This window comes from Phocoena phocoena, chromosome 5, assembly GCF_963924675.1.
Source record: "Phocoena phocoena chromosome 5, mPhoPho1.1, whole genome shotgun sequence".
Lineage (NCBI taxonomy): Eukaryota > Metazoa > Chordata > Mammalia > Artiodactyla > Phocoenidae > Phocoena > Phocoena phocoena.
This window is the reverse complement of record NC_089223.1, coordinates 86,435,283-86,455,205: the sequence shown is the minus strand read 5'-3', so window position 1 is coordinate 86,455,205 and position 19,923 is coordinate 86,435,283. Positions and strand designations below refer to the sequence as shown.

The window sequence follows — 19,923 nt, the reverse complement described above, 5'->3', positions numbered from 1 at the left end:
CCTGGTCTCAGAGGGCGGGGGAACTCACCTGGGAGCCCAGCAGGATTTCTAGGCTCGAGTGGGTGGGGCAAACGCCCTCCTCTCCTCTCCTGTTCCTCTGGTTTCAGAGGGGCCCTCCTGCCTGCCTCTCCTTTTATCCCCTCGGCCTCCTTCCTATGCCCCCAGGACCAATGCGGCCATGGGGAGTGGAGGCCCTTGGAGGGCAGGGGACCGGCTTGGGAGCTCAGCAGTCTCCCCATGCCCAAGTCAGTGGGGCAAATGCCCTCAGCTCTTCCTCCGCTCCTCCCTGAGGGCCCCTCCCACGTGCCTTTCCTGATCTCCCCAGCCTCAGGGGCGCTGATCCTGTCTGGCCTCCACTTTTCCTCCCCCCTCAGTCCCCCCACGTCCTACCAGTTCACTTGGGGGTTCCTCCCATCTCCTTGGGCGTTAGGGTCCTCCACCAGCAGCCGGCAGGGAACCTAATTATGGGGAGACGTTAACTTGGCGTCTTCCCACACTGCCATCTTGACTCCACCCTGCCCTCTTAGTTTTAAATATTACTATGTGCTTGTTATGTGTTATGTACAGAGCTAGGTGCTGGGATAGTGAACAAGCTAGGCAGATAGTCTTTGCTTTTTATGGAGCTTACATCCCAGTGGGGCACAGAGAATTTAAAGAGGCAATTATAGTACAATATAGTAAGCGCTATAATAGGATAAGTACAAGGAGTACATAGGGCAGGGACTTAACTCACATTGGGGATGTCATGATGACTTATCACAGGAAATAATAGACTGAGATCAAAAAGCTGAGCTGGATTTAGTCAGGGGAAGGGGTAGAGAAGAAAAATGCTTTAGGCACGAGGGAACAACAGGTTCAAAGGTGTTTATAGGTGGAAAAGAATGCAATATATTGGAGGAACAAAAGTTGTATGGCAACAAAAGTTGGGTGGTAGAGAGGAAAGGGGCATAGGAAAGAATTATGCTAGATCTGTAGGCAAGGATGTGCTTCTTACTCAAGGATTTGTAGACTGGATCCTAAAAGCATTTGGGTGCCATTTTAGGATTTTTAAGCAAAGTAGTGACATAACCACATTTGCATTTTATTTATTCAACAATGTACTGGATATCTAGTATGTGCCAGGCCTTATGCTAGACACTGGAAATACAATCACTGGTGAATAAGGAAGACACTGCTCCTGACTAACCGCCAGGCAAATTGGCAAATAGGTTGAAAATAGTGTGGAAGCAGGGGAGATTGCTTATGAATCTGTCAGATGAATGCAGGCGAGAAATGTTGGTTGCCTAAAACTGTCAGTGGGGTAGAGAAGATGAGTGGCATTTATGGGGATTTAGGGAGACAGGAAGAGGGAGGAGTCAAGAGTGATATGGAGGTTTCTGCATTGTTCCTATCTACTGACCCTCATCTCTTTGTATTACTAAATGTAAAGTACGTGAGGACAGAGATTTGATTTTATTTTGTTTTATTCTTTTGTATTCTATTCTACTTCATTTTATTTATTGTTTTGGCTGCGAGATGTGGCAAATGAGATCTTCCCTGACGAGGGATCGAACCCATGTCCCCTCACTGTACCTCCAGGGAAGTCCCAAGGACAGAGATTTTAACATGTTTTGTTCCCTGCTGTATCTCTATTACCTTGAACTTAGTAAGTTCTCATTAAATATTTACAATTGAATAAATATCTAACTTTATTTTGGTTTAATATGAATGATTTGGGGTTGTCACTTCTTACCTTTTTTTATGGATAAATTTCTTTGAGCATTAAATAACCCTTAAGTTCATCAGTAAGTGCTCTCAAGTTTCAATCCTAAATTTCTAAGTTTTATTAAGTTTAGAAATAATTACCATTAAAATGGAAGAATTTTTAAGAGTTATATTTAATTACACATCACGTCTCTTTACAAATGATGTAGTGAGTGGTATAAAATATATAGCTTTTAAACTATCTTGCATATAAGAAGAAATACTGAGATATCTAGAGATTATCAATTTTTTTTCACTTGTGAGTGGGAAAAGGTGATTTGTTTAGGTACATGGAATGCAGATTTTAGTAGAAAAAAACAATTAGCCAGAAATAATCAGTTAGTGAAACTGTCTGGTGTCCTCCTTTGGATGTCCCCCTTTGGATGAGGAATTTCTTGAGAATTCAGTGTATGGTTCTTGATTGTTAGAACGTGGTTGCTTTGCTGTAGGTACAAGTTATATGATTAATTTCAATGGGAGCTATATGTTGTGAAAGAGATTGAAAACTCTAAGTAAATGTTAAATTGTTGTGTTCTCCTATTGCCTTCTCTATGATTTTATATCACTCTGTGCCTCAGTCATTACATTTCAACCATCCTGGCTTTTTTTGATTTTTAAACATTCCATATTTTCCCACCTCAGAGTCTTGTGCTTGCTGTCCTTTTACTTAGAATGTTCTTCCCCCAGATCTTTGAATGGTTGGCTCCTTTTCACTCATGTCTTGGTTCAAATATTAGCTTTTCTAGACACCTTCCCTGCCCTTGCAAATCACTTTTGACTCTATCCTGCTCTCATTTTCTCATGGCACTTATTACTGTTTTTTTATTCTATTGATTTATTTATTTGTTTGTTTTTATAAATATTGACTCTTTCTTCACTAGAATATTAGGTACATAAGAACAGGAGATAACTGTCTTAATCCTACCATATACTTAGTACTTAGAATGGCTCAAATATTTGTTGAATAAATAAATCTGTTTTCTTAATAAAAAACAATACATTTTGAATATAAAATGTAATGTTACATAGAAAACATAATTTTCAAGACATTAAAATTTTATTAAATTTGTGAATTAATGTAGTATGTAATATATTAATACTAAAACATGGCTATTACAAAAGATAGTATTTTTACTATCATTTCAATCCTATGGAAAAGGAAATTGGGAGAAATGAGAAAAGTTGATATACTAGTAAGTTAATGGACTTTTTTAGACTTCAGAATTTAAAAAAATTTCTCTAAGTGCTATAGTACTTACATACTAAAATTAACAGTTGTGAAAATTTTCACGTGAGCACTTACAGAGCTAAATAATTTTTAAATTTACCTAAATTTATGAATTCACTTTAACTTTTAACAAGTCATTAAATCGTTAATTTACAACTACTATGCTAGTAGGATAAGAATTAAAGTTTTATTAGGTTGTTATACCTTGTGTAAGCACATAGAACTGCTAACAAATATCTATTTCATTTCTATCATGGACTACAGAGGTAAGTAATTTCTAACCAGGCGAACTGATTAATTATTAAGAGTAATGTATATACTTTTCAATTCTTAGCATAAGGAAAAATTGTATCAAATACATAACTCAGACTTCTTTGCCCCCTATATATGCTTTTGTGGTGCTTTTGTAGTTTTTCTTGCTTGCTTTTGGTTTGTAAACCTTTTGAGGGCAGGGGCCTGTTTACCTGTATATAACCAGTACATGGCAGTGGGCTCTCAGGTCTGTGGTTGTTGAGTGAATAAATAAAAACATGCATTCTTTGTTTATTTTTTTTAAAAAAAGAGTAATGTATAATAGCTTCCTCTTTTTGTCCCCAGGTTTCCTTTACCCAGTCATCCTGCTGCACCTCCTGAACATCTTAAAGAACCTTTGGTATACATGAGGAAAGCACAGGTTGGCTACTGTTCATTTTAATTTTATTTTTCCATACCAAGTTATATAATGCAGAGTGAGAGATCCTTATTAATATTATGACTGTATTTATTATATGAAAGACTGGGTAAAGACCATTAAAGTGAGGTGAATACTATTTGCATACTTTTTATTTTCAGTAACCAAGGATTGCACTTACTTAACTATAGTAATCTTGAAAATATTGAGTAGAAGAAAAAAAAATCATGTACTATACTGGCCTAAAATTTAAAATATCATAAAAGTAAATATTATGAAACAATTTGTTCCTAATGTTGTGTGATATTAAAGGAATGAAATGGGAATGAACTGACTCACTCTTCCCTTAAAATTTTAGCTTTTGACACCAGTGTTACTGATACTATATTTGAAACATTTGTTTTCACAGCAGGTTATACATACTAATTGTATTCTGTTACAGCACCTAAATGAACCTTGTATCTAAAATGCACTGAAAACGACTAAGTCACTTTAAAAGCGTAAAATAAAATAACTTTAACAGAAAAACTGTAAAAAGCTGTTAAAGTAGAAACTTAACAAGTTCTGTCACATGCCCCTAATTCTTTTAGCTGGCCTTTGCTTTGGCCCTGTGTGGTCTACCTGCCTGTGAGGTGGCACTATTCATGAGCCTTCCTCACAGTGCTGGGGACTCTCTAACTAACACTGCTGAGGCATTTAATGGACCTCATAAGTCAACCTTTTTTCTCTACCATAGTCTCAGAAATTATTATGAAAATTTTCAGATACACCCCAAAGAACTCCAGTGAACCCGTCACCCAGCTTCAACAGTTATAGTTCTGCTGCTCCTGAGAAGTGTTCTGCTTGCTTTGAGTTACCATGCTCCACAGTGGTAGATGTTAGGCAGGTTTTTCTTTTTCTGCTTTTATATTCATTTTAAAAACCCTCAAAATTAGAGGGTGAAAGGAAGCAATATAAACAAAAAACATGGAGATATTTGAGGAAATATGTAATATGTTTCTATCTCTAGGTGGTACTTTAGGGCTAGCAATCAGACAGTATTTATTATTGATGTGTCATAAATCATAATCATCACGTGATACACGTACGAAACAATTGGTCTTTTGTTGTAAAGATATAAACTCAAGAAAATAAAACTAAATGCTTAGGTCTAAGTATTTTTTGGCAAATTTTGAAAATTTCTGAAAGTTTTAGAGAAAGTATCAGTTTTAGCATAAGTATAAAAAACAAAGCACAAAAGTTGGTTTCCTATTAAGACTGAAGAGATACAGAGATAAATAACTGGTCTGTTCTTAAAGCCTACTGCTAGTTGCTGAGACTATATATGAATGGTAAATATATGTATTGTGTATATACACACAAGGAGTATGGTACTCCTTTCTTTCCTCTCCAGGCTTACCTGCTAGATCCAGAGTTGGCACGCTACAGTGAGTGCATGGGCCAGATCTGCCCTGCCACCTGTTTTTGTATGAGTAGCAAGCTAGGAATTTTATTATTTTTTAAAACATTTTCAACTGGTTGAAAAATCAATAGAAGAATAATATTTTGTGACCCATGAAACTTATAGGAATTCATAAAATATGTTTTATTGGAAAATAGTCATGCTCCTTTATTTACATATTGGCTATGTCTGCTTTTGCACTACTATGTCAGAGTTAAATAGTTGCTTTAGAGATGTTATGACCTGGAAAGCTTAAATTTTTTACTATCTGTCTTTTTATAGAAAGTTTGCAGATTCCTGCACTAAATTAGTCCCTTTAAGAGCAGGGACTGTGCTTTTAATCCTCAGCATCTAAGCATAGTGCCTAGCCCACAGAACACTCTCAGTAAATGTTTGAGGAAATACAGTTGACTCTTGAACAACGTGGGTTTGAGCTGCATGAATCCACTTATATGTGGATTTTTTTCAATGCTAAATATTGCAGTACTACACTAACCTGGGCTGGTTGAATTTGCAGATTTAGAACCACAGGAATGGAGGGCCAGATGTTAAGTTATACTCAAATTTTCCACTGTGTGGAGTGTTGGCATCCCTAACATCCAAGATGTTCAAGGGTCAACTGTAATTGATTCTTTTTTGTTTCTCTGTTTGTTTGAAATTCAAGAATTGTTTATTATTTATCAAAATAAGGGAAGTGACATTTTTACAGTCTTCCTATGTGGGTCTCTAAATCTGCAAGACTGAAGATTTTTTTTGTTGCAGTAATTTTTTTTAATATCTTTATTGGAGTATAGTTGCTTTACAATGGTGTGTTAGTTTCTGCTTTATAACAAAGTGAATCAGCTATACATATATATATATCCCCATACCTCCTCCCTCTTGCGTCTCCCTCCCACCCTCCCTATCCCACCCCTCTGGGTGGTCACAAAGCACTGAGCTAATCTCCCTGTGCTATGTGGCTGCTTCCCACTAGCTATCTGTTTTACATTTGGTAGTGTATATGTGTCAGTGCTACTCTTTCTCTTTGTCCCAGCTTACCCTTCCCTCTCCCCATGTCCTCAGGTCCACTCTCTATGTCTACCTCTTTATTCCTGTCCTGCCCCTAGGTCATCAGAACCTTTTTTTTTTTTTTTAGATTCCATATATATGTGTTAGCATACGGTATTTGTTTTTCTCTTTCTGACTTAACTTCACTCTGTATGACAGACTCTAGGTCCATCCACCTCACTACAAAAAACTCAATTTCATTTCTTTTTATGGCTGAGTAATATTCCATTGTATACATGTGCCAAATCCTCTCAATCCATTCATCTGTTGATGGACACAACGGCTGCTTCCATGTCCTGGCTATTGCAAATAGAGCTGCAGTGAACATTGTGGTACATGACTCTTTCCGAACTATGGTTTTCTCAGGGTATATGCCCAGTAGTGGGATTGCTGGGTCATATGGTAGTTCTGTTTTTAGTTTTTTAAGGAACCTCCATACTGTTCTCCATAGTGGCTGTATCAATTTACATTCCCATCAACAGTGCAAGAGGGTTCCCTTTTCTCCACACCCTCTCCAGCATTTATTGTTTGTAGATATTTTGATGATGACCATTCTGACCATTATGAGGTGATACCTCATTGTGCTTTTGATTTGCATTTCTCTAATTATTAGTGATGTTGAGCAGTCTTTCATGTGTTTGTTGACAATCTGTATATCTTCTTTGTAGAAATGTCCATTTAGGTCTTCTCCTCATTTTTGGACTGGGTTGTTTGTTTTTTTGATATTAAGCTGCATGAGATGCTTGTATATTGTGGAAATTAATCCTTTGTCAGTTGCTTCGTTTGCAAATATTTTCTTCCACTCTGAGGGTTGTGTTTTCATCTTGTTTATGGTTTCCTTTGCTGTACAAGAGCTTTTAAGTTTCATTAGGTCCCATTTGTTTATTTTTGTTTTTATTTCCATTTCTTTAGGAGGTGGGTCAAAAAGGATCTTGCTGTGATTTATGTCATAGAGTGTTATGCCTATGTTTTCCTCTAAGAGTTATATAGTGTCTGGCCTTACATTTAGGTCTTTAATCCATTTTGCATTTATTTTTGTATACGGTGATAGGGAGTGTTCTAATTTCATTCTTTTACATGTTGTTGTCCAGTTTTCCCAGCATCACTTATTAAAGACACTGTCTTTTCTCCATTGTATGGTCTCGCCTCCTGTATCAAAGATAGGGTGACCATATGTGCGTGGGTTTATCTCTGGGCTTCCTATCCTGTTCCATTGATCTATATTTCTGTTTTTGTGCCAGTACCATGCTCTCTTGATTACTATAGCTTTGTAGTATAGTCCAATGTCAGGGAGCCTGATTCTTCCAGCTCTGTTTTTCACTCTCAAGATTGCTTTGGCTATTCGGGGTCTTTGTGTTTCCATACAAATTGTGAAATTTTTTGTTCTAGTTCTGTGAAAAATGCCATTGGTGGTTTGACAGGGATTTCATTGAATCTGTAGATTGCTTTGGGTAGTATAGTCATTTTCACAATGTTGATTCTTCCAATCCAAGAACATGGTATATCTCTCCATCCGTTTGTATCATTTTTAATTTCTTTCATCAGTGTCTTATAGTTTTCTGCATACAGGTCTTTTGTCTCCTTTGGTAGGTCTATTCCTAGGTATTTTATTTTTTTTGTTGCAGTGGTAAATGGGAGTGTTTCCATAATTTCTCTTTCAGATTGTTCACCATTAGTGTATAGGAATGCAAGAGATTTCTGTGCATTAATTTTGTATCCTGCTACTTTACCACGTTCATTGAGTAGCTCTGATAGTTTTCTGGTAACATCTTTAGGATTCTCTATATAGTATGTCATCTGCAAACAGTGACGGCTTTACTTCTTCTTTTCTGATTTGGATTCCTTTTATTTCTTTTTCTTCTCTGATGGTTGTGGCTAAAACTTCCAAAACTATGTTGAATAAAGGTGGTGAGAGTGGGCAACTTTGTCTTGTTCCTGATCTTAGAGGAAATAGTTTCAGTTTTTCACCATTGAGAATGATGTTGGCTGTGGGTTTGTCATTTATGGCCTTTATTATTTTGAGCTAGGTTCCCTCTATTCCTACTTTCTGGAGAGTTTTTATCATAAATGGGTGTTGAATTTGTCGAAAGCTTTTTCTGCATCTATTGAGATTATCATATGTTTCTTATCCTTCAATTTGTTAATATGATGTATCACATTGATTGATTTGAATATATTGAAGAATCCTTGCATTCCTGGGATAAACCCCACTTCGTCATGGTGTATGATCCTTTTAATGTGCTGTTGGATTTTGTTTCCTAGTTTTTTGTTGAGGTTTTTTGCATCTATGTTCATCAGTGATATTGGCCTGTAGTTTTCTTTTTTTGTGACATCTTTATCTGGTTTTGGTATCAGGGTGATTGTGGCCTTGTAGAATGAGTTTGGGAGTGTTCTTCCCTCTGCTATATTTTGGAAGACTTTGAAAAGGATAGGTGTTAGCTCTTCTCTAAATGTATAATAGAATTCGCCTGTGAAGCCATCTAGTCCTTGGCTTTTGTTCTTGGAAGATTTTTAATCACAGTTTCAATTTCAGTGCTTGTGATTGGTCTGTTTATATTTTCTAATTTTTCCTGGTACAGTCTTGGAAAATTGTACCTTTCCAAGAATTTGTCCATTTCCTTGTGGTTGTCCATTTTATTGGCATATGGTTGCTTGTAGTAATCTCTCATGATCCTTTGTATTTCTGCAGTGTCAGTTGTTACTTCTCCTTTTTCATTTCTAATTCTATTGATTTGAGTCTTCTCCCTTTTTTTCTTGATGAGTCTGGTTAATGGTTTATCATTTTGTTTATCTTCTCAGAGAACCAACTTTTAGTTTTATTGATCTTTGCTATTGTTTCCTTCATTTCTTTTTCATTTATTTCTGATCTCATCTTTATGATTTCTTTCCTTCTGCTAACTTTGGTGTTTTCTTTCTCTAATTGCTTTAGGTGTACGTTTAGGTTGTTGATATGAGATGTTTCTTCTTTCCTGAGGTAGGATTGTATTGCTATAAACCTCCTTCTTAGAACTGCTTTTGCTGCATCCCACTGGTTTTGGGTCGTCATGTTTTCACTGTCCTTTCTAGGTATTTTTTTATTTCCTCTTTGATTTCTTCAGTGATCTCTTGGTTATTTAGTAGCATATTGTTTAGCCTCCACGTGTTTGTATTTTTTACTGTCTTTTTTCCTGTAAGTGATATCTAATCTCATAGAGTTGTGGTCGGAAAAGATACTTGATACGATTTCAATTTTCTTAAATTTACCAAGGCTTGATTTGTGACCCAAGATATGATATATCCTGGGGAATGTTCCGTGAGCACTTGAGAAGAATGTGTATTCTGTTGTTTTTGGGTGGAGTGTCCTATAAATATCAGTTTAGTCCATCTTGTTTAATGTGTCATGTAAAGCTTGTGTTTCCTTATTTATTTTCATTTTGGATGATCTGTCCATTGGTGAAAGTGAGGTGTGAAAGTCTCTTACTATGATTTAGTTACTGTTGATTTCCCCTTTTATGGCTGTTAGCATTTGCCTTATGTACTGAGGTGCTCCTGTGTTGGGTGCATAAATATTTACAATTGTTATGTCTTCTTGGATTGATCCCTTCATCATTATGTAGTGTCCTTCTTGGTCTCTTGTCATAGTCTTTATTTTAAAGTCTGTTTTGTCTGATATGAGAATTGCTACTCCAGCTTTCTTTTGATTTCCTTTTGTGTGGAATATCTTTTCCATCCCCTCACTTTCAATCTGTATGTGTCCCTAGGTCTGAAGTGGGTCTCTTGTAGACAGCATATATACGGGTCATGTTTTTGTATCCATTCAGCCAGCCTATGTCTTTTGGTTGGAGCATTTAATCCATTTACATTTAAGGTATTATCGATATATATGTTCCTATTACCATTCTCTCAATTGTTTTGCGTTTGTTTTTGTAGGTCATTTCCTTCTCTTGTGTTTCCTGCCCAGCGAAGTTCCTTTAGGATTTGTTGTAATTCTGGTTTGGTAGTGCTGAATTCTCTTTTGCTTGTCTGTAAAGGTTTTAATTTCTCTGTTGAATCTGAATGAGATCCTTGCTGGGTAGAGTAATCTTGGTTGTAGATTTTTCCCTTTCATCACTTTAAATATGTCCTGCCACTCCCTTCTGGCTTGCAGAGTTTCTGCTGAAAAGTTAGCTGTTAACCTTATGGGGATTCCCTTGTATGTTATTTGTTGTTTTTCCCTTGTTGCTTTTAATACTTTTTCTTTGTATTTAATTTTTGATAGTTTGATTAATATGTGTCTTGGCGTGTTTCTCCTTGGATTTATCCTGTATGGGAGTCTATGTGCTTCCTGGACTTTATTGACTAATTCCTTTACTATGGTAGGGAAGTTTTCAACTATAATCTCTTCAAATATTTTCTTAGACCCTTTCTTTTACTCTTCTTCTTCTGGGACCCCTATAATTTGAATGTTGGTGCATTTAATATTGTCCCAGAGGTCTCTGAGACTGTCCTCAATTCTTTTCATTTTTTTTTCTTTATTCTGCTCTGCTTTAGTTAGTTCCACTATTTTATCTTCCAGGTCACTTATCTGTTCTTCTGCCTCAGTTATTCAGCTATTGATTCCTCCTAGAGAATTTTTCATTTCATTTATTGTGGTGTTCGTCATTGTTTGTTTGCTCTTTAGTTCTTCTTGTTCCGTGTTAAACATTTCTTGTATTTTCTCCGTTCGATTTCCAAGATTTTGGATCATCTTTACTATCATTACTCTGAATTCTTTTTCGGGTAGACTGCCTATTTCCTCTTCATGTGTTTGGTCTGCTGGGTTTTTTCCCTGCTTCTTCACCTGCTGCATATTTCTCTGTCTTCTAATTTTGTTTAACATACTGTGTTTGGGGGTCTCCTTTTCTCAGACTGCAGGTTCATAATTCCCATTGTTTTTGGTGTCTGCCCCCAGTGGGTGAGTTTGGTTCAGTGGGTTGTGTAGGCTTCCTGGTGGAGGGGACTGGTGCCTGTGTTCTGGTGAGTGGGGGGTTATCTTGTCTTTCTGGTGGCCCAGACCACATCCAGTGGTGTGTTTTGAGGTGTCTGTGAACTTAGTATGATTTTAGGCAATCTCTCTGCTAATGGTGGGGTTGTGTTCCTGTCTTGCTAGTTGTTTGGCATGGGGCATCCAGCACTGGAACTTGCTGACCGTTGGGTGGAGCTGGGTCTTAGCATTGAGACTGAGATCTCTGGGAGAGCTCTCGCTGATTGATATTACATGGGGCCAGGAGGTCTCCTGTGGTCCAGTGTCCTGAACTTGTCTCTCCCACCTCAGAAGCTCAGGCCTGATATGGCCTGGAGCACCAAGACCCTGTCAGCCACACGGCTCAGAAGGAAAGGGAGAAAAGAAAAGAAAGAAAAATAAATTTAAAATAAATAAATAAATAAAATTATTAAAATAAATAATAATTTTAAAAAAGAGAGTAACCAAACCAATAAACAAATCTACCAATGATAACAAGTGCTAAAAACTAAACTAAGATAAACATAAAAATCAGAAACAAGTCAGTTGCAGACAGCAAAGCCCAAGTCTGCAGTTGCTCCCAAAGTCCTCCGCCTCCATTTTGGGATGTTGTCTATTCAGGCATTCCACAGATTCAGGGTACCTCAAGTTGATTATGGGGATTTAATCTGCTGCTCCTGAAGCTGCATGGAGAAATTTCCCTTTCTCTTCTTTGTTCGCACAACTCCTGGGGTTCAGCTTTGGTTTTGGCCCCATGTCTGTGTGTGGGTCACCCTCAGGCATCTGTTCCTGCCCAGACAGGAATGGGTTAAAACAGCGGCTGATTAGCGGGCTCTTGCTCATTCAGGCCTTTTGGGAAGTCTGAGGTCTTCTGCCAATGTTCAGTAAGTGTTCTGTAGGCATTGTTCCACATGTAGATGTTTTTTTGATATATTTGTGGGGAGGAAGGTAATCTCCACATCTTACTCCTCTGCCATCTTGAAGGTCCCTCACTACTAAATTTTATAACTACCAACTTTCAATCTGTCTTTCTCCTTATGTACCTTCAATTCTGAGGGGAAGAGGCTCCTTATACTGCATCAGCATTTTCCAGAGTGTTTTATACTGAATCCTAGCCCTGAGAGATGCTCCATAAAAGGGGGTTCCAGGGACAAATAAGTTTGGAGATGGAAGTACACATTGTTTTCCTCTTGGTGAATCACAATTTATTATTTTTAGTGGACTTGATTTTTTACAAGGGTTTTAGATTTACAGAAAAATTGAGAAGACGGTACAGAGAGTTCCCATGGAACCCGTACCTAGTTTCCCTATTAACATCTCACATTACTATGGTACATTTGTTACACTTAGTGAACTAATATTAATACAGTATTAATAACTAAAGTTATACTTTATTCAGATTTCCTTAGTTTTAACCTCATATCCTTTTTCTGTTTTAGGATTCCATCCAGGATACCACATTACATTTGGTTGTCACGTCTCCTTAGGCTCCTCTTGGCTATGCCAGTTTCTCAGACTTTCCTTGTTTTTGATGACCTTGACAGTTTTGAGAAGTACTGGTCAGGTATTTTGTAGAATATCCCTCTCTTGGAATTTGTCTGATGTTTTTCTCATTATTAGACTAGGGTTGTGGGTTTTTTGGAGGAAGATCACAGATATAAAATGCCATTTATAGTCATTAGATTATATCATGGTATATACAATCAGTATGATGTATCACTGTTGATGTTGACCTTGATTGCCTGATTGAGGTATTATTTGTGAGGTTTTTCCACTGTAAAGCTACTCTTCACCCCCCCACTTTGTATGTATACTGTACCGTCTGGAAGGAAGTCATGGTCCACCCTTGAGAAGTTATGTTCCACCTCCCTGAGGGGGGGAGTATCTACAGAAATTATTTGGAATTCTTCTTCATAGAAGAGTTGTCTCCTCTCCCCCATTTATTTATATATTCAATCATTTATTTTTATCAGTAGGGACTCATGGATATTTATTTTATACTTTTTTTAAATCTAATTCTCCTTAATTTTGTTGCTTACAATTTCTTTGGGCATGTTAACAGCTCAGAGAGTTTCTGCAATAAAGAAACTGTTTAATTTTTATTTAATCTAGTGTTGTTCAAACTTATGTAATCTATTTCCATGTAAAATACTTCGGGAACTATTTTGCTACACCTTTCACAGGAAGCAATATTTGAAGAAACTTATATGCAGTGTGATAAATATAAGTGCATAAGTTTTCTTGTGAAATAATAGTAGTAAGCACATAGAGCTCTAATTACGTGCCAGGTACCATTCTAGTACTTTACAAGTATTCACTCATTTAATATTTATGCTGACTCTATGAAATGGGTCACTCTTACGGTCTTAGATGGGGCCAACTTTACCAAACTACTCAGTGGAAGACCTGGAATTTGAATCTTGGACAGCCGCTCCAGAATCTACACTACCTGACGATATTTAGCCTATTTCTGTATCCAGTCCAGAAATGCTCAGACAAACTCAAGACGTGCTGTGTGGTTGAATTTATCCTATTCACTGTCAATCGAGTAACCTTAGCAAAAATGAGAATTTTGCTAGTTTTATATTACTTCAATTCACATCCCCTTCCTAATTGGCCTTTCTGCCTTCTGTATTGTCACTCCATTTCTTAAAACCTCTAAGACTTTTAGGATAGAGCTCCAATTCCTTACTTTTGCTTAAAAGGCTTAAAGTGATCTTGCCCCTTTTTACTGTTCAGGTCTCATCTTTTGCCTCCTCACATTGTCCTTCCCCCTACTGCCACTCCCATGCCCACTTCCACACACGTATGTTCTCTCTCTCTAGTCATCCTTGATCTCCTCAGTTGTTCCCCAGCAGGAGAACCTGTGCTCATGCTGTTGCTTCTACCCAAAACTGCCTACCCTCAAATCCCACATATTTTTGGCTAACTTCTGCATATTCTTCAGGTCCTGTGTTAGATGATAGTTTCTTTAGGAAGGACTTCTGACCCCTAGTTCTCAGATACTCAGATATTTATCCTGTTTCTCCAATCTTCCACATGGGAGGCACCCTATACTTCCCACCACAATACTTGGGTTGTCTGTATCATCACTAGATTCTGTAGAGCAGGGCCAGTGTCTCTCTTTTCACAATTATATCTGCAACATCTGGCATAGTGCCTAGCCCATGGTAGACGCTCAATAGATATTTTTTTTAAAATAATGAATGAATTGAATAATCAAAAACTGCAAAGTATTCCCTTTTAGAAAATATTCTTACCCTTATCCCTAGTAATTTCATTTCTCAGACCCTAAAGGAAAGAATCAGAGAAACACAGAAATTCATGTTCATGATAATAGTAAAAAATTTTAAGGCATCTAAACGAACAGCAATAGGGCCTGCTTAAATATAACATGGAAACTCCAAAAGACAATGTTATACAGGCATCAGAAATGACATTTTTGAAGAAATATAATGACATGGGAAATTGCATATGATATAATCTTAAATGGAAAAGCAAAGTATAAAAACAAAATAATTCTGCTTTAATTAAATGTATATATATATGCGTGTGTATATTCATACACACATATACATCTCAATTGTACACATTCATGCATAGAAAAAAATGAAGAGAATAAAATGGTAACAGTGGTTATTTTGGCTGATTGAAATCTATGAGTGCTTATTTATTATTTTATTCTTTACATATTATTGTTTTTCCAACTATCTTGAATAAATGTGTTACTTTTATAATCGGAGAAAATAAATATATATTTATTATGTATTTTTAAATGACTTCTTATTTATTTTCATTACTATGAAAAAGTAACAAGGTGATAGTTACTACCCATTTAAAGATTTCAATACAGTTGCAGTTCTTTTGTGAATCTTTTGCCTCTCATGGCTTAGAAACTACTGTATTTATAAAACTCTTGAAATACTTTGAGTTAATACCATAGATTCCAATTATTAGGGAAACTGATTAGAATGCAACAATAATTTCATTTAGAGAGGATATGGGTTTAGGTAAAAGGTAATGTCTTCCTATTTAAACATTTAAATGTAAAATGCCATTCATTTTCCTTTTAAACAACATTTTAAAAGATCTTTATTTTATAAGTCTTTGGGGTAGAAACTATTACTTTCTTCTTATTTTGTATTAACGCACTGTCATTTTTCAATAACTTATTTGCTACTTCTACTTTTTTTTGGTGCTAGGTACACACTGAAATTTTTACTTAAATAATAACATAGAAATAACTATGATTTTTTTTGAGCATTTAGTTTTGAGACTTAGAGCTTATTTATTCACCTCCAGAAATAGGACCTGAGAAAAATTAAGTATCTGTAAAACTGGAGCTAAAGTGGACCTTCACATTTATCCAGTCCAACCTCTAGAGTTCGTCTCCTTTTGGTGGAGAGCTTCTGGAAACAGGGAATTCACAATTTCACTGACTTAACCCATTTTGATTAAGTCTTCTTACTTGTTGGAAAGTTTCTTGCTTGTGTTAAATGGTTACATGCTCCTTATAACATTTACTCACTGGTCTGAGCTTTGTGCTTTATAGATAGAAAGCATTCAGTACATGTTAGTCAGTGAGACAAAGGAATGAATGAATACCACTTACTCAAGATTAGAGTTCTTGAGGATGACCCAGCTTAAAAGCAGCCGCTTGCTTCATCTTGGATTTCCCTCATTGTCAGGAAATCCTATTACTATTCCTGATGTCTGAGCAAATGATTTCTCTGACCATCCAAGACTTCTATGAAATGACTTCTGGCCATCTGACTGAAGTTCTTGCAAGGCGTACCTTGGAAAAATCCTGCCAACCTTGCCATAGATATGGAACAGGGAGTAGGGAAGTGGCCAACCACTGGGGTCGCTTTTCTTTCATTATTTTTAGGATTTTCAAGGAAGTGGTATGTGTTCTGTTGTCAACTAGAAGTTTTGATATACCTGGCTTCCTATTGCTTGCTTATTGTTTTATGTTTTCTTTGGTTTGTGACATATAGACTGGTGTAGCCCTTATGAACTTTTTGCAGCTTATATTATTTGTTTCTGTCTTATCCTCCCCACCCTCACTACAGGGATGCTGTTTCATTCATCTTTTAGTGACATGTGTTTAATAGGTGCACAATAAACATTTGTTGAATCTGTGTCTTTTCATTATTTGAAAACTCAGCTGTTACACCTCATTTCCCCCTTTTCTAGCCATAAAAATTTGATTTTTTCTGAATTGAACATCCTTTTCCTCTTTCCTTCTTTCAGTTTTAAGTTGTTCTTCTCTTCTGGATCATTTCCAAGTTTCCTTTTTTTTTTTTTTTGGCTGCATCACATCTTAGTTGCGGCATGCAGGATCTTTCGTTGTTGTGCATGGGCTCTTTGTTGTGGTGCATGGGTTTCTCTCTAGTTGTGGTGCTCAGGCTTCAGAGCATGTGGGCTCTGTAGTTGTGGCACGTGGGCTTCAGAGTGCATGGGCTCTATAGTTTGTGGCACGCAGGCTCTCTCGCTGAGGTGGGCAAGCTCAGTAGATGTGGTGCGCGGGCTTAGTTGCCACATGACATGTGGGATCTTAGTTCCCCAACCAGGGATCAAACCCGCATCTCCTGCATTGTAAGGCAGATTCTTTACCACTGGACAACCGGGGAAGTCCCCATTTCCAAGTTTCTGCTTTAGTTGCAGAGTACAGAAAAAATAATTGAGTAAAACTTTGTGCAGCATTGCTTCAGTTCTTAATATTCTTTTCCATTCTACTCTCAGGTGTTCTTTTAAAAAGTTTCCTCATTTGTAAAATGAGAGTAATGATACATATCTCACAGGATTAATAAAATAACACATGTAAACACATGAAAATCACATAGCTCTGTTTCCTAAATTATTTTCATTCAGAATGCTTTCTTCTAATATCTAATTTCTTTTCTTTGTAACTTTTTTCTTAACTAGTTTCTCTATATATTACATGTAACATTAAATTTAAATTTGGTAAGTTGAAATACTTGGTAAAGTGGAATATCCATTTAGGAGAACTATGATTAATCACTTGAAATTGTACTTTACTGAAAACACCTGGAGAGATGTTTTTGTTAGAATAATTTTTTAAAGGATAAGATAAATATGTTTCAGAATATCTTATCAAGGTATAATTACAGAAAGTATCATTCTATTTTAAACGGTCTTCATGTTTGAGTTTTTAGTAGGTTTTATGTTGTATTAAAATAGTGTATTGCAGTCTTGAAAATATGCACAGTGTATAAGCCACACATTGATGTCTCTTGTAACTTTAATTTTGTTTTTATATCTTAGAGTTATTTTCTTTTTATCAACTCAAGAGCCCTCTTATTAGTGGTTGAAAATGAGAATTTTTGGAATCATAATTCAATAGCTAGAAATTTAGTTTTTTATATAATAGGATAAGTAATACAAATTCAGGGATTGACTTTTTAATCTTATGCAAATTTTAGTTTTATAGTAATGGCTGAATTAAAATTAACAGTTTTTTAAATTAAACTTTCTTATACCTGCTCCCCCAACAATCTGGAGTTGGGGGAGTAAGTGACAGAAGGCTTATTAGAGGAAATTATTTTTAAGCTGAGATCTGAACGTTGAATAAGATTTATCTAGATAAATTGGGGATAAGGATGTTGAGGGTGGAAGGGGGTTATATTGCAATAATTAAAGTTTGGTCATGAATAATGTACCCAAATGTATTTTAAGTCTTGGATCTAAGAGAACTTTTTACAGTTAAAAAAAAAAGAAAAGAAAAGAGAAAGAATTGAAAATAAGCCAGTAAATGGAATTCGTTTTGGGGGTATTTCATGCAATTAAAAAAATTTTATTTATTTATTTGGCTGCATTGGGTCTTTGTTGCTGCGCGTGAGCTTTCTCTAGTTGTGGTGAGCGGGGGCTACTCTTCGTTGTGGTTTGCGGGCTTCTCATTGCAGTGGCTTCTCTTGTTGCGGAGTATGGGCTCCTGGAGCATGGGCTTCAGTAGTTGTGGCTCACGGGCTCTAGAGCGCAGGCTCAGTAGTTGTGGTGCACGGGCTTAGTTGCTCTGCGGCATGTGGGATCTTCCTGGACAGGGATCGAACCTGTGTCCCTTGTACAGGGTGCTCCGGGTCTGCCGGCGGTGGGGGGGATGGCCACTCAGGCCCTGGCAGGGCACCTGCGTTTCAGACTTCTCTGCAGCCAGGGGCCACAGCTGGGGCGGGGCCGGGTTACCTGCCCAGGGTGGGAAGGAGGTGGGGTCACACGGTATGGGCAGTATTTCATGCAGTATATTAAGAGTATTCTTTTATTCTTGAAAACCTATTTCTACATATTTAGTAAATTAAGCCTCATGCATTTCACACAGTTCTGTATTCCTCCTATAGATGATTTTTTTCCTGTTCATTTGTTGCTTAGGCAGTTGTATCAGATTATTTTTAAATGCTTGCAACATAACTTAGGGTAAAATCTGTTCAATTATTGAGAATTTATTATGTGCTAGACAAAGTGTGATATGTGCTATGATAGGTGAAGGAAGAGGTGCTTTGAGAACTCATAAACAAAGGTACCGAATATTATCTGGGATGAGGGGCCAGGTAAGAGAAGGCTTAATAGAGGTAAAGACCTGGAAGGTGAATAAAATTTATTCAGATAATGTAGGAATGAGTATGTTGGGATGGGAGGAGAGCATGGAGGGTTTATTCCAGATAGAGAGTAATGTATTTAAATATGTGTATTAAAGAAGAAGCTCTGAATAATGATAGCTGTAGTAAAAGCTATCAATTATTGAATGATTATCATTATTGTGTCACTGTTCAAAGTACTTTAATCTTTATAACAATCACATAATGGAGCTATTATTATTCTGCTTTTATTGTCTGGTTGTAACTGTCCTTTATGGGTAATGTAATATATAATTCTCTCCTTTTCTCCTCATTTGGGTTAAATTTTGGAGCTTTGGCATCATTTTATTTTGGTTTTAGCGAGTCAGAAGTGGTCTGTAGGCATATTTTAATAAAAAGACCAAAAATTATGGCATTTTAGCTTGGCATTAAAAAGAATAGTTTACTAAAATATGGTATATATGGGTAATCTATTTATGACTGACCATTAAAATTAACTTATTATTTCAAGTTTACAAGAAATGTAATAAATACTGTGAAAAAGTAGTAAGACCAATCCAGATTGTGATACATAAAAGACGAGTGGTCTGGACTCCTCAAAAAAGTCGCTATGAAAAAGAAAAGGATGAAAGCACTCCAGATTAAGCTACAAGGAATGAGACATAACAACCAAATGTAATGTAATACATTCAATTTTAATGGATCCAGGACTTTAAAAAATATAAAGACATTTTTGGGGATAATTGGAAATTTTTGAATATGGACTAAATATTAGATAATATGAAATATTATTGTTAGTGTTTTTAGGTGTGACAGTGGTAATGTGGTTAGGTAGGAGAAAGTTCTTATTCTTAGAAAATTCATGATGAAGTATTTAGGGTAAAATATCATGTTTGGAAAAATTATAATATAACAATTTCTGTAAATTTTTATTTTACTAGGTCATTAATGGGATTCCTGAGTATCAAACATTTATAAAATGCTTAAATCTAACTTACCTTTTTATTATCTGCTGTTTTCCCTTGTAATGTTTATCACCATCTGATTGTTGATTTATTTTTTTTGTCTATCTTCATTCCCGTCCTCCAGTAGAACGTCAGTTCCATGAGGACGGAGACTTTCTGTTACTCACAGCTTACTTCACAGCGTAAAGGATAGTATCCGGCACATAGTAGGCAGTAATCAATATTTGTTGAGTAAACTAATGAATAAAGATAACCAATCTCAACCAACTTCACCATT

General features: G+C 36.4%; 1 protein-coding gene across 2 annotated transcripts in view; it reads left to right on the top strand.

Moving 5' to 3' along the window:
- Positions 1 to 19,923, top strand: part of TBC1D19 (TBC1 domain family member 19) — a 154,394-nt gene that overhangs the window by 45,769 nt on the left and 88,702 nt on the right. Inside the window, exon 4 of one of the 2 annotated variants that reach the window (XM_065877598.1) lies at positions 3,569 to 3,644. The exons of the other annotated variant lie outside the window; for it this stretch is intronic. Within the exon in view, the coding sequence (XP_065733670.1) occupies positions 3,569 to 3,644 (76 nt within the window). The remainder of the gene's footprint in view (positions 1 to 3,568; positions 3,645 to 19,923) is intronic. 2 annotated transcript variants of the gene reach the window in all.